At 44.4% G+C, this 14,067-nt stretch overlaps 1 protein-coding gene across 3 annotated transcripts in view; it reads left to right on the plus strand.

Annotated features, from left to right (window-relative positions):
• Window positions 1-283: 283 nt before the first annotated feature.
• DGKD (diacylglycerol kinase delta) overlaps window positions 284-14,067 on the plus strand; it is a 61,459-nt gene continuing 47,675 nt past the window's right edge. For all 3 annotated transcript variants that reach the window (XM_075760837.1, XM_075760838.1, XM_075760839.1), the window contains exon 1: window positions 284-483. In XM_075760837.1, the coding sequence (XP_075616952.1) occupies window positions 328-483 (156 nt within the window). In that variant the 5' untranslated portion in view covers window positions 284-327. The remainder of the gene's footprint in view (window positions 484-14,067) is intronic.

The following is a 14,067-nucleotide window of genomic DNA, read 5'->3' on the forward strand; positions in this document are numbered from 1 at the left end:
CTGAAACCCTTTTCTCTGGCCCCAATCAGCCACGGGAGTGCTTGGGCCGGGGCCGTTGTGAACGATGCTCGGGTTGGGGCGTTCGTGTCGCTTCGCAACGAGTGGGGGGAGGCCGTGGGCCGCGCCGTGCCCCACCGTGCTGTGGAAGGCGGCCTGCCCGCTCCGCCCCGCCTCAGCGCTTCCCTCCGACCTGCGCCATCGGGCGCGCGGGGCGCGGCCGTCGCCAGGGGGCGCAGCAGCAGCAGCGGCGGCGGGGCGGGCGGGTGGCTGCAGAACGCGGCGCGCGGCGGGAGAGGGCGCCGGCCGCGCCGCCCCGCACCGTGCAGCATGGCGGCGGCGGGCGCCGCGCAGCCCCAGGCCGGGGCGGGCGCCGCCGCCAGCGCCGCGGCGGAGGAATCGTCGGACAGCGAGCCGGAGCAGGAGCCGGGCTCCCCGCAGAAACTCATCCGCAAAGTCTCTACGTCCGGGCAAATCCGCCAGAAGGTGCGTGCGGCGGGCGGGGGCCGCGGGCAGGGCCTCGGGCTCCGGCAGCGCTGTGGCCGGCTCTGCCTCCCCGTCTCCCTCAGCGCCGCCGCCGCCGCCTCCCCCTCTCGCCCGGCACGGCCTGTGCCGCGGGGAGCGCCCGCCCGCGACCCCAGGCTGCCCCTCTGGGAGTTGCCAAAGACCCTCCCTAAACCTCCTTCGGGGACCTGCCAAGGATCCCCTCAAGCCCACCCCTCAGGGAGCTGCCGGCGATCCGCCCCCCCTCCCCTCACGGACTTGCTGCGACGCCCCCTCCCCCCGCAACCAGTCCTCAGGGACCTGCCGGCGACCACCTCACACACACCCCGCTCCTCAGGGACTTCACGGTGATTCCCCACTCAAACCGCCCCTCAGGGACCGGCCGCGATCCCCCCAACTCGTCCCTCACGGACTTGCCGGTGATCCTCCCAAACCGCCCCTCAGGGACGGCCATTTCTGCGACCCCCTCCCCAACCGCCCCCTCAGGGACTTGCCGGAGATCCTCTCCAGTCGTCCCTCAGGGACGTGCCGGCAACCTCCAAACCACCCCTCTGAGACCTGCTGACAACACCCCCCCAAACGGCTTTTCATGGACTTATGAACCCCTAAATTCTCCTCAGGGATCCCCATAACAAACTGTTCCTCAGATGCTTGTCAACAGCTGCCCTCTAAACGCCCTTCAGGGTCTGCCAACGACCCCTGAACTGCCCTCAGGGGCTGCTGGAATTGCCCCCAATCACCCAGCGAGTACCATGCCCAAACGGCCTCTCTGAAGCCATGTAGGAACCTCCCTCGTAGCCCAGCTTAGGCCACCTTCTTCCCGGTGCCTGGGCTCAGACCTGCCTGGGAGTTTCTCTATCCTAACAGTGATCGGTGTGCCCAGGCTCAGCAGGACCCTGTCTTACCTCTTTCCTTCCTTACTTTCTCCCCCTATATTTTCTTGGAGTCATGGAAATCAGATTTGAGTTCCTGCTCCCCAGTGCTGCCCCCCATTATCTGATATTTGAGCTTTAAGGACATCCTGTCCTTCCCTACCCCTGAAGTTGCATCTCCCCTTTTTTCCCCATGTCGGAGTTGCCAGGGGCTCCTTCCTCACCTCCCTATGTCTTCCCTGAGGGGTGCTGCACAGCCCAGCCATATCTCCTTGTCACAGTGTGCCCTCTCCCGTTATCACTTTCCTAACCCCCCACCCGTGACCCTGCTGGACATGGCACAAGTGATTGTCTCATTTTCAGAGCTCTGTGCTTTGAAAAGTGCAGCCCTTGCTGTTATACCCTACAGTCAGTGTGTACCTCCCTCAGCATCTTACCATCCTTTTCATTGTTGCATCCCCATTTTCCCCATCTTGGACTGTGCTATTTTTCCTTTTGGTAGCCATGTAGGGAAGTTTAGCCTCCTGTTTGGAAACAGTGATCTTATGGCTTATTAGTGTTTGTTCCCAGCTTTTTCTGTGTTCTGTGCCCCTCCTTCACCTCCCTGCTCAGGTAACAATCCTTTCCACCCTGATTCCCTTGGCCCAGTCAGATTTTACCCCTCTGTGGCTCATTCTGGAATGATAATGCCATTTTTAGGGGCAGTAACAGTATTTTGCAACTACAACTGTAGCTCCTCTGTGTTGTTACTGTAAGAGAAGATGCGAAGATTTCCTTCAGGCTTAGGCTAGGAACCACCCATAGGGAGTTGCCCTCTTCTGTACTATTTTTACTATAGCTGCATGATTTTTCTTTGTAGCTATTAAAGTCCTGCATAACTCTTGGATCATTGTGCGATATGTTTTTGCTTAGAAATACCAGGTTAGTTACTCTTCTGCTATCACCTTTCTGTTGTCTCTGAAGCATGGGCAAGCACACTTGCTGCGGCATGGATGCAGGAGACTTGCTCAGTGCTGATGCTGCTAGCTCCGTGCTGCTTATCTTGTGCTGACAGTGAAGGAGAGTAAACGTCTCAGCATGATGCAGTGTCTGAAGCATTATTTTTGTAGGGATTTTTTTTCTGCTGGCTAGTTTGCCTCACTTTCAAATGCGTAATGTATTGTCATTCTGCTGCTCATCATCGTTTTGCTACATTGGTCCCAGTTCCGAAAACCCCCGTCACAAAGTTTGGTCATACGTGAGGACTGTGTGCTCACTTCATTACGCGTGGCGGGGCTGCTTCCTCCATCTGCGAAGTGCTGCTGACACTGTCACTCACTTCTTGAGTTAAGGTGCTAAGGGTCTGGGCTATGTGAGTGACATGGTTCTTCGGCCACAACAGGAAATGGTGAAACCCTCTAATTGGGTTAATGTTCAGTGTATCAAGCAGATCTCAGCCATGCTGCAGCACCAGGTGACCTGATCCAGTCTGTTAATCTGCTGTGAAAAAAATAACCCTTACGAGATCTTTTCCCACACACAAGGTGCTGAATATCAGAAATTTGTCTTGCTGGAGATTGGATGTACCTTGTGATTTCTTAATACTGTGTGTGGCAGGGGTCCCACGTGGGAAGGGAGGAAGGGTGCCATAGTCCGACTTTAATATCTGTGTGGTGGTGTCTGTGATAAGAGCAAGGACAATAACTTTCTCGGGAACTCTTGCTTACAGAGATGCTAAGGTAAAAGGTGCATTGGATTTTACTTTTGTTTTAATATAGTAGAACACGTCCCTGTGTCCCTACTTAATCATTTGCCCTGTTTTACATCACTTCCTGCGTCAGCATGGCTGGAAAAAACCTAAACCAGCCACTTGTACTACGCGAACATAAACACGTTAAGAACAAGGATTATAAACAGATATTGTCTACAGCTATTAAGCCTCCTGCGTGTTAATCTGCAGAAGACCTTCAACTAAACAGTGTCAAATTTTCCAAGTAAGCCCAGGTATTATGATATCAAAGATTGATGTGTTCTGTTGCTTGTTGGTGCCTTTTTGTTTCGTCATTGTCTTTTCTGCATGCTGCTGCATGCATACTTTTTCCTTGCCCTGAGGACAAGGAGCAAAGACAACTTTGTGAGTAATCATAGTTCTGATGAGACTTTGAGGAGCTTGCTTCCTCTGTAAAGGCAGACCTAATTCTGAACTTGTCTATTGAATGACAGAGCACAGACTACCATAAGCTGTAGAAGCTGTTGGACAGGTCCCTCAGAGTGACAGTAAGAGATGCAGGCAGACTTTTACTGTGCCCTGAGGATATAAGTCTCTTCTAACCACATCTTTTGCTGTAGTTAGCTCAAGACCATGCCTGTAAGTAGAGTTAAATCACCATGGAAGCTTACTGTTATCACAGCTTGAGTGCAGAGTCTGCTGTAGCTGTGGAGTTCCTCAGAATTTACTTGTTTGTCACAGTCACAAACACTTTGAAGTTATGTTTTCCTTCCTCCGGTCCTGTCATCTGTTTTCCCAAGAAATGCTGTAAAATAAAGCTGCTTGCTTACAAGACCGTAGAACTTCAGTGAACTTGTTTCTGAGCCCACAGATTGCCCGACCACGGTTGACTAAAATACAATATGTTGATGTGGTAGTACTGTGGGGCAAATAGAATTGTTTGGATGTATAGGTACTATAGGTATGTATACACATGGGCAGTGTCTGAAGGCAAATCATAGCTAAGATCTGTTTAGCTGAAAAATCTGTCTCTTGTGAAGATACAGGACAGGGCATGGAGGAGCGGAAAGCTGTGTTTGGAAAGAGAAGTATTATGTTTTAATATTCTTACTTGTTTTTTAGCTAGAAAGAATTTTTGAGGAAGAAGGTGTAAGTATGTTTAGCAGTCTCTTAATGATTGTTATTCTGGGGAAAGAAAAAAACCTCGTGTGATCAGGTATAGCTGGTAGCATAACTGCTGTTGTCTCAGCTGGCAAAGTAGTAGAGGTTGCGTAGAGTGCTTGATCAGCCATTTTGAGACCTGTCGGACTTGTACCACCATCAAGCTTCATAGCGCACTGCTTTTAGCCCCTCTCCTGGTCTCAGGCTGGCAGCCGTGCAGCTAGAGAAACTGTTGGTTAACTAAAATAAAGTAGTTTTGAACGGATGGGAATTAGGAAAGAGATGAAATAAGAGAAGGATGGTGTGTGTGAGGAGTGGCAACAGCAGGAGCCTCGCTCCCACCTTCTAAGCAATGTTGAGGACTCAGCGGGTATCAGCTGAAGTGGTAACATCATCTCAGTTGTCACCTGGCATGGATGAAGACACCGTAATATCAAAAGTGGTCCTGGAAGATGAGGGTGTGAAATGGAGGGGCACTGCACCTTATGTGGGCTCTGACAATAAAGCACGCTTCTTCCTTTGCACTTGACCTTTCATTGCAAGCATCACAGTACAAACCTCAGAAAGCAGGAGAGCGGATGAATAGGCTGTCTTCTCATTTCATTCATCAGTTAGGTGTGATTTCCAGCATGCCAGCTTTGGTATGTTGAGATCTCAGTTTGTTTACCAGACAGGATTTCAGCAACGTCCTTGGGTGGCATCGGGAGGACTTCTTGTTTAGACTAACGGTTTAACTTCTGTTTACTCTTATGAGCAATTTCTCTGTAACATTTTAGTTTTTATAACCATTTATCATTGCCTTGAACTTGTAAAGACAAGTTTGCAGTATATATTTCAACAGAGTTGCAAACAGAGTGAGCAGCTCCGGACTTTCTGGGATATTGGAAGCTGTCTAGCTCCAGTAGCAGAGATATGCCAGGTTAATTTATACTATGAAAAGCAGGATAAAGTAACTGGTACTAAGCTTTATGCTGCAGAGGACAGATTTTGTTCAGTATCTGAAGTTTCTGATTTCTGTGCTGTGTGGCAGTCTGTGGTATAGATATCTTTTGCACTATGAGAAGTTGTGATTCTCTTTCTGATTAGTAGCATTGAGGTCTAGAAGCCACCCTGAAGCGTAGAGGCAAGAAAAAACAGGAGGAAGCAAAATGTTTCTCCTCATTTTTGTGCAAGTTTCCAGAGCAGACTAAACTGAACATGTGTAGCAGACTACACTAAACATGTGGTAGGCAGCGTGAGCAACTGAAGAAAGCTCATTTTGTTTCTTCTTGCATTGCCTAATAGATAAAATGTCTTTTTTATAGTTAAAGAAGTGTTATTTTTATTTCTGGAGGGCAAATGTTTTAAAGTTTTCTGAGATGAGATTAGAATGAGGAAACCAAGCAGTTTATTCATTTCATACAAGTATTGAAAGAAATATTATGATGATAAGCAATACATTTCAGTGAAGAGACAATGTAAAAGAAATATGCAACAAATGAGGGAATTTTCAGGAATTTATGGCTTAATTCATGTTCTGTCTGTAGCATCTTCCACTAAAACATATTAAAATGTAAGGTTTTGTTATGCTGCCTTCTAATAGAGTGTCTAAAAGATGACATTTTAGGACCTTCGCATGTGGTGAATTGTAGTGGCTCATGCTTCTGTCCAGGTAGAAACTGGGAGCTCTTCACTTAAAAAAAGAGATAATTGTTTGAGAAGAGAGGTTCTTGTGATTGAATTGAAACCGAACATCTTGAGCACAGGTTTCAAGGACATGAATTTTCTTGGATTAACACCACAAACAGACTAGTTCCTTCTCTGAGCACTGAGTGAAAAGGTAGGATTTTAGGCCAGGGTACATGGCTGTAAGAATGTTTCTGTCCCTTAACAATATCTAAGTTACATTTTGCATACTCTTCAGAGTCAGCTGTTCTGACAAAATTTGGGAAGCCTCCCAGTGCTGTGTTACCACTGGTGTACTGTAAGTTTGCTTTGCTGCTGGAGAGTTTTGGATGCTATGTGAAAGCAACAGCTGTTACTTCCTATTTAAAAAAAAAAAAAAAAAAGACCAACACAAAACAAAGCACAAAACCACACACACTTGTAGCTTTTCTCATTCTTTCTAACTATAGCTCAGGTTCCAGGAACTAAAGAGCTAACAGTAAACTTTTGCATGTTTTGAGAACATGGATTTACTTAAACCACCTTGCTAAAAAGTACATTGCCAGGCTAGTAATTGTTCTCTCAAATAAAATTAGAGACAAAATAAAATTAATATTAAAGGATTTTTTTTCTTTTTTTTTAAAATAAAACAAAGTCAAATATTTAGAGTATTTCCCTCTACCTAAAACCTGTTGTTACAAAAAAGTCATTGATATTTTACTTTGGAGAGGTACTGGATTATAAATGAAAGCTATAAATGAAAACTATCAAATGTGTATCTCTAGATTACTTGATTAGAAAATCCAGTATACCATGTAAGACACTGCATAACTTTACCTTCTTTAATTACAAATCAATGTGATTCTTTCTAAAATAGCAGCTATACCTGCATACTTAAGAGAAAGCAGAAGCGAGATAAAGAGACATTTTTGTATTCCCTGTTTTCTTGAAAGCCTAATGTTTACACTAGATAGTGTCACAGCAGCATCAGAAATTTTAGAGTAAAATACTAAGTGAAAAGCACCTTTCTCTTGGAATATGTGTTTTCAAGGTTTCAAATGCACAAACCGTTATTTAAAGGAATTTTTATTAACTCTCCACTTAAACCATTTTTCCTTTTTCCCCACTAAGTGGTTATTGCTTCTTGTTTCACTAAGAATTTATGTAAGTGTCTGTTAAAGAAAGATGCTTCTGTTTGGTTGTGTAGCCCTGCGGGACAGTTACCCAGTTCAGCTTCAGACAGACAAATAGCTGAGGCAGTAGCAGTGGTCCACATCAGCTGCCATATTCTGCGGTCCCTTCTCACACGCTTTATCTAAAGCACTCCAGAAAGGGATAGGCTTATTGTGCATGCCTGATTCAGTAGTGCTGCACCTCCACAGAAGGAGTTCAGTGCTTCCACAGGGTACGGCGCTTACTGTCTGCAGCCTGGGCTGCACGTGGACAGGAAGGCAGTTACACAGAGGAGGAGGTCCAAAGCCTGCTGCCCTCCTTTCATCCAGCGAGGAAAACGGTGGCTTGCCTGGCTAAAAGATTACCACTGCTGAGTTAGGTGATTGATTAATATGTAATTACCCCATTTGAATTTAGAGGAAATCTTTTTATTTCCTCACGGTCTCATTGCTAAGTTGGAAAGTGTTACCTCTGATACCTATTCTGATGTTGTGGTTTGCTTTTTTTGAAAAAGGAAATGCCGTCTTAATTACATTATGTTTTCATCAAGCACATTGTGTTTGAGTCTTGCAAGTTTTAATAAATTTAGCCATGTAAAATTCTAGTGGGGAGAGGTGATACCACCGCAATTTCCCATTCAGGGAATTGAGATACATACTTGTTGTATCAAACGCACAAAATCACGTAGGGCATCCCCGGGAGAGCTGGGAACTGAGGCAGGTGTTGCAAGCTCCAGGGTGATGTCTTGATGCATGGGACAGCTGCCTTCACTGGTTCTCGAAAGACAGAAGTATGGCTGATAAAATAGGGAGGACGTGTTGCCTGCTTTTCAAACTGCTCTCTGCTGAGGCAGGTCAGAGCTCTACTTTCGAACATGTAGATCTATTGCTGAAGTTTTATTAAAAATCAGTATTCTGGGAACTCACACCAGCCCCTTCTGTTCTGTTTAGCTGAAAGTTAACAAAATGGTGTTCCCAGGGCTGTGCTAACCTTCCTTGTTGTTACTGGTGCTGATCAAGATGTCTTGGCATGGTCAAAGGTATTTGCAGGACATTAAAACAGGGAAAATGGAAAAACAAATTAAAAACTTTGGAGTATCCTTTAAAAACTGTGTTAAATGGATGAGGAAAAAAAAACTTAAAAGCACAGGTTGTTTAATACATAAATATGGAAAATCTGATAATGACAATTGTTACAGATGAGATAAAAATAAATTCTAAGATACCTTAAGTATTAATTAAATGGCCAAAAGCCAAAAACTGCTTTCTGCTCTCAACAGTGTAATCCCATTGGAATACCAGTTGGAGTAAAAGGAGCAGGATTTGGCCCTACATCTACCAGCCACTACCAAATAAGGCTCCTTGCAGAATTCAGTAGCAGAGTTGATGGGAATCCAGACACAGTGGGAGGAAGCTGTCGTTCTCTCAGCCTCCTCAACACAAGGGCAAAGGATTCAGTTTTCTTCCTCAAGGTATAGCTTTCACTTTCCCATGTCCTGAAGTTCTTATACCAGTACTTTTGCTGGCTTTTCCTTCCTCCTTGGCCAAGATCTCCATGACATTTAGCAGTATGGGAAGGATGGGGTGGTTATGATTGCAAGGATGAGATCCGCAGCTGTATTCTGGATGAGCTTTCCCTTACGTTTGCTATTCTTGTAGTAGCACCGATCGCGCCTTCCCAGCCTGGTAGTCTCATATCAAATGGCCCTGACATGCCGCTATGGTAAGTGCCCGGCTCATTCTACCTGCCAGTGAGGTGCATGGGTGGGCTTAGATGGGTGATGGTATTTTTTGGTAATAACTTAGCACTCTCTGAATGAATAACAGTGTTACTTAAGCTCTAGTGGTACAGGCTGCAGCATTAGAGGGTTCCGGGTACATTGCTGTGATTCAAAATGAGGTTATTTTGCTGCATTTCAGCAGCAGAGCCATGTGCTTCTGAGTTAATACAGGGGATTCTGTGGTGCTGGTGCGTAGCTGTGTGACAGGCATGTCTCAGAGCTGAAGGTTTCACAGCAGGTAACATGTTCTGACATTTTTTGTGTATGGGGAAAATGCCCTAAGGAAGGGATGTAGTTGGATATGTGTAATTTAAGATGGTAGAAAAAATAACAGCTATTTTTAATGTTTGTCCTTAAATGTATAAAGTTCATGTTTAATTAATACCCTTTAAAATTTTATTCCATTCCAAAGGTTTCAGGTAGCTTTTAAACTGTTGGTATTTTGGCTTTGGTTATCTCTGTGGATGGGTTTGAGCCCTTATCTTCCAGCTTTGCTGTAGTTTGCTGGGACAACTTGAGCTTCATGCTCAGTTCCCCTCTTGTGATAAATGTGTTTGGGAAGGATGCCCGGAGCCTATCTATGGAAGACATACTGAGGGCTTAAGCAGTTAGCGTGCCAGGAGTTGTCCAGCTACTAACTCATCCTGAATCAGAGTGTACTGGTGTGTTTTTCATTCTCTCTTCTAAGTAGCTGACCAGAGTATTCATCTATTTTAAGTACTTTGCTTGGAGCTCTCTAAACTCAGCTCATTTTACCAGGGAGCTGCGTGATGATATGCTGGTATGTTGTATTTCCTTTCCCATGTACATGCAACCTTTCTGCATGCTTTTGAATTTGTTTTTCTTTGTTAATTTGTTCGCTTTAGCTTTATGAGTGCTTGTCTCTTTTAGAAGAGAGTCATTCACAATAGTAGCAGCTGAATGTGGTATTGAAAAGAAGCTGGTTCAAAGACCTGTTCTTTGTTTACTGGCTGCAGCATTAACTAATGAGAAATGAAATGTTTGAGCATTTGTTAACCTGTGCCAAGGCAGATTCTAACTTGAGCCATTTCTGTGTTTTATTTGATACAAACTCCTGTTTTCCACTGCTGATCTGGAGAATAAGCTTGCATTTCCTATTGCAGTGACATCTCAGCTACACTATCGATGGATCACTGCACACTGTTCTGAATTCTGCTTGTGTTAGCAGTTGCAGAGAGGCTGTACCAAGAGCTGTCAGCCGAGCTCGCCCCTAGTCTCTCACTGGGTATGCAGAGTCCAGCTAATTCAGCAGAGATGGACGTCAGAAAAGAGGGAAGATGGGGAGGATGGTTGTTGGGGGAGATTTTGCAGGCTTTCCCATGTGGTTGTACAGAGCTCTGTGAGGTAACCTGACATGGGTGCTTCCCAGTTGATAAACCATAGGTTATTACAACAAAATGGTATTAAACAATGTACACTGAAAGCCTAGACAATACTCCCTTCATCAGTGGAGAGCTCAGCTTCTGTTACTGGATTGTTGACTCACAGCCCTAGCTTGTATTTTGCAATTTGATTCCTGCTGCTGACCTCTGATTTTTTTTTCTTTTTCCCCTCTTCTGGAGTCCTTTTGTTGCAGTGAGTTCACATAGTGTCTTGTCCTTTTGATATCAGTGGAAGAAATCTTAATTCAATTCTTTCTTTTGTAAGAGCCAAGTGCATTTAATGTAGAATTCCCAAACACGACTACTCAACCTGTAAATTCCTTGTACTCCCCTATAGATTTGTATAGCTCTCTATGTGTGTCCCATACTTAGAATTGCTTTACTGATCCAGATTTCCCCCCTCCAAGCTTCCTGGAGTTAATTTCCAGGGTGTGACCACTGTCTGGTGGAAGGATGTTGCTCTCGGATTAGCTTGTTAACCCCTAGCCTTTTGACCTTTCATGTCTTATTCTACGGGGTTGGTTAGATTTATTCCTGTAGTTTCTTTGTCAGATTTACTGTATTTCATTTGATTTCCAAATAATTATTAGTTCCATATTTATGACCACAAAGAGCTTTTGTGGAACCAGCTACTAAAACTGTTTTACCCACAACAAGGTACAGCATTCCAGATTTGTACCTGCCCTAACATGGCAAGACTATCTCGCAGTGTTTAAGTGACTGCAGATCTAGTCCCATCTTTTTGCCACAGGTTACCCAAAGTCAGTGACTTGATGAGGTTGCTTGGTCCCAGGGTATCAACTGCCTGTAAAATTCCTTAGTAAGCATATATAAAGATAGCCTGTCAGTTCCGCATATGCTTTTTCATTGTGTTCTCTCCTCTGTGCATTTGATGCTTTCTTTAGTCAGTTATTTGTTGTTTGGCCTCAGCACTCTGTACATACAAATAAAAACAGTCTGTTCCCTGAAGTTTTTACATTCTAAAGACACATGGAAAACAGAGAAATCCAGATGTTGAAGACTTTGGTATTTGGGATTCTTTAGTTGCTGTTGAGATAGTTTAAAATTATTTTGCTTTTACCTTGTATACAGTTCTTTTTCTGCATTGGAAAGAAATATCAGTGGAGCAAAATTCTTGCTTCAGATATGCTGCACTGAATAACTGCCCCTAAGAATATGTCATGATCTCAGCTGTAAAATAGGTTGTATTGTTCTTCCTCTGTCTATATTGAACACAGTTTGGAGCCTCCCTGTGCCAAAGGACACTTGCCAGCCTGACAGCTGGGTACAGTTGATAGTTGCCTTCAGTCTGGCTAATAGGATCTTGTTTTCCAGATTAGGAAATTAGTTATACCAAGGGCCCTACTTCCAAATGGGGCAAGAAGTCTAAGCTTCGGGAAAGGATGGGCTACTCCTGTGTTTCATGTAGTGAGCAGGAGAAAAAGGGATGCTGTCTGAAAGTAGCTGAAATTTGACATGGTTGTTCTTAACTTTTTACTAGAATCATTCATGTTATCAGTATAGAAAGCATTTCATCTGTGTGCGCTGGTTCTCTGATCTCCTGATGTGGGTTAGTGGATACAGACACACCTCAGACAAGTAATACTGCAGAAAACAGCTGTGTCTGCTGGTTTTGTGAATGACTACTGTTAATCGTTTGGCTTCTTGTTCTTACGAAGTGGGACTGCGTGAGAGGGAAACTCTGAAGCACAAGGCTCTCCCTGTAAGTCCTTGATATGAGTCCTCTGAGTTGTTTGAAACCATTCCCATTGAGGGCAGTGGCAAAAACTTTTCTTTCATTAGTTCAGGATTAAGCCTAAACCCTGCACCCATTTTGACAGGGGAAATCTGAGAACATATTATTTCTGTTCCTAAAAGTCAAGTTTTAAAAGGGGATGAGTTGTGGGGAGGGTTGCCTATTGCTCACCGTGAACTGAATTTTTTTTCTGCAGGAAGTTGCTTTTCTTCAGGGCCAAAGATAAATAGTGAAATGCTAGAAATTTCCTAGGCCCTGCCTTTCTGCTGTCTAATGATGTTCTTTGTCAGATGCTTAAGACTCTCTGCTATGTGCAGTGTTGCTTTAAATTGTCAGTTTGTTCAGAAACCTCTTTTACACTGTCTTGTAATACGATAAAAGGAGGTCACTGTTGAAACTAGTAGCACATCATTTTAGGCTTGATCCAAGAAGATACTTCATTTTTTAACAGTGTTGTCTGCCCATGGAGTACCATGCCACAGGACACCACGCTGCAGAGAAGCTCAGCTGGATAGAAAGCAGTCTGGATATTTCCATTACAAACAATTTTTACATTTATCCTTGATAGGATGCACGCAATCAAACCTCAAGATGTTTCAGGGCAGTAGCTTTTCCCGTAGGATCCAATATATGACACTAAAAATAGATGTAGTGCTCTTTTTTTGTTATGGGAGAACTAATTTCACTTTTGTCTTGATGGAATACATGGCTAGCAATCTGATCAGAGTGGGTCTTCAATTAAAAAAGCTACAGAGAAGCTGGTGAGCAGAAAGAACTGTTCAGCTCCCCCTTTTATTTCACTCGATGTCACTTTGCTGTCAGGTCCTTTCCCTAGTTAATTTTCTTCAGCAGCATTCCTCTGCAAGTAGCAAGTCCTTTGGCTGTAAAATTAAAATAGAGGAGGAGAAAGGCAGCGATGTCTGAATCATTTTATAAAGTCATCTTGATCTTATCTCCAACCCTTTCCGCCCAAACCCACCAAACTCTGTACTGAGCTATGTGCCTATAAATAGAACAGCTGCTCTCGTGCAGAGATGGGCAGCTCTGAACCAGAGGCTTGTTTTCTCTGAGCAGTGCGTGCATGTGAGAGCTCGCTTCTCACTGGCCTTTCATGTCTGAGTTATGTAGCTGTGAGGTTTTCTATAGATAGAGGCTGGCAAATGACATAAATTACTACTTAGGGAGGGGCAAGGTGACCTCTGGGATTGTTGCCTTTTGGTTTAAAAAAAAAAAAAAAGAAAGAGGGTTCTGTTTAAAAGAGGAATGGAGGAATGCACGTCTTGTGCAGAGGTGAGTGAGCTCTGCCGAGGTGAGGGGAGCGGAGCATGGCAGGCGGGAGCTGTGGGAGCTGAGGGAAATCAGAAGTGTTGTTTTGCTGTGAGTTACTGTTCTGGTGGGCTGGGCAAGAGTTTGAGTGGCCAGAGTGCTGCTGACCAAGCGTGGGGAGTGCGGGGCTCTGGCTCACCCCAGTTTTAGCATATCTGTGAATAAGTGTGGCAACAGAGCTCTTAAATCTCCTCTTATAAGTTGCTATTTTTTGCTCAGACTCCTGGCTGACTTGGTGTCTTTGCGCTTTGCATCCTGGGAGTCTTCCTCAGGATTTTTAATTCCTCTCTGACTTCAGTTCAGGGCTTTGCAGAATTCAGAAGCTACTTTCTCAGTCTCATTTTTAATTATATATGGTTTATCCAAGAAATGTTTTTTGTCTTAATCTGGAAAATCTCTTGCCACTTTCCCATTTTCTTCCCTGTAGAAACTGAACTGCAGAAAAGTATGATTTCTTTAACATGGTAATTTAGATGCTGTTGCTTTACATTTCTCTCTGATACTCAGGTGCTGGAGGTTAAAGTAACTCATCAGATAGACACATAGACATATATTACAGTAGGACTCTGCAGAGTTGGGCAGTGCTGTTTGTTCCACTTGGCAGCTGGGAGACAGAGACACGCAGAGTGAAAATTACGTTATTGGGATCTTGTAAAAACTCTGTGACAGACTAGGACCCTGAATGTACCTTTCCGAGTTCTAGATGAGTGACTTCAGCTCTGGCCTTGCCTTTGGGGTTGTTT

The sequence above is a fragment of the Balearica regulorum genome, chromosome 9, assembly GCF_011004875.1.
Source record: "Balearica regulorum gibbericeps isolate bBalReg1 chromosome 9, bBalReg1.pri, whole genome shotgun sequence".
Lineage (NCBI taxonomy): Eukaryota > Metazoa > Chordata > Aves > Gruiformes > Gruidae > Balearica > Balearica regulorum.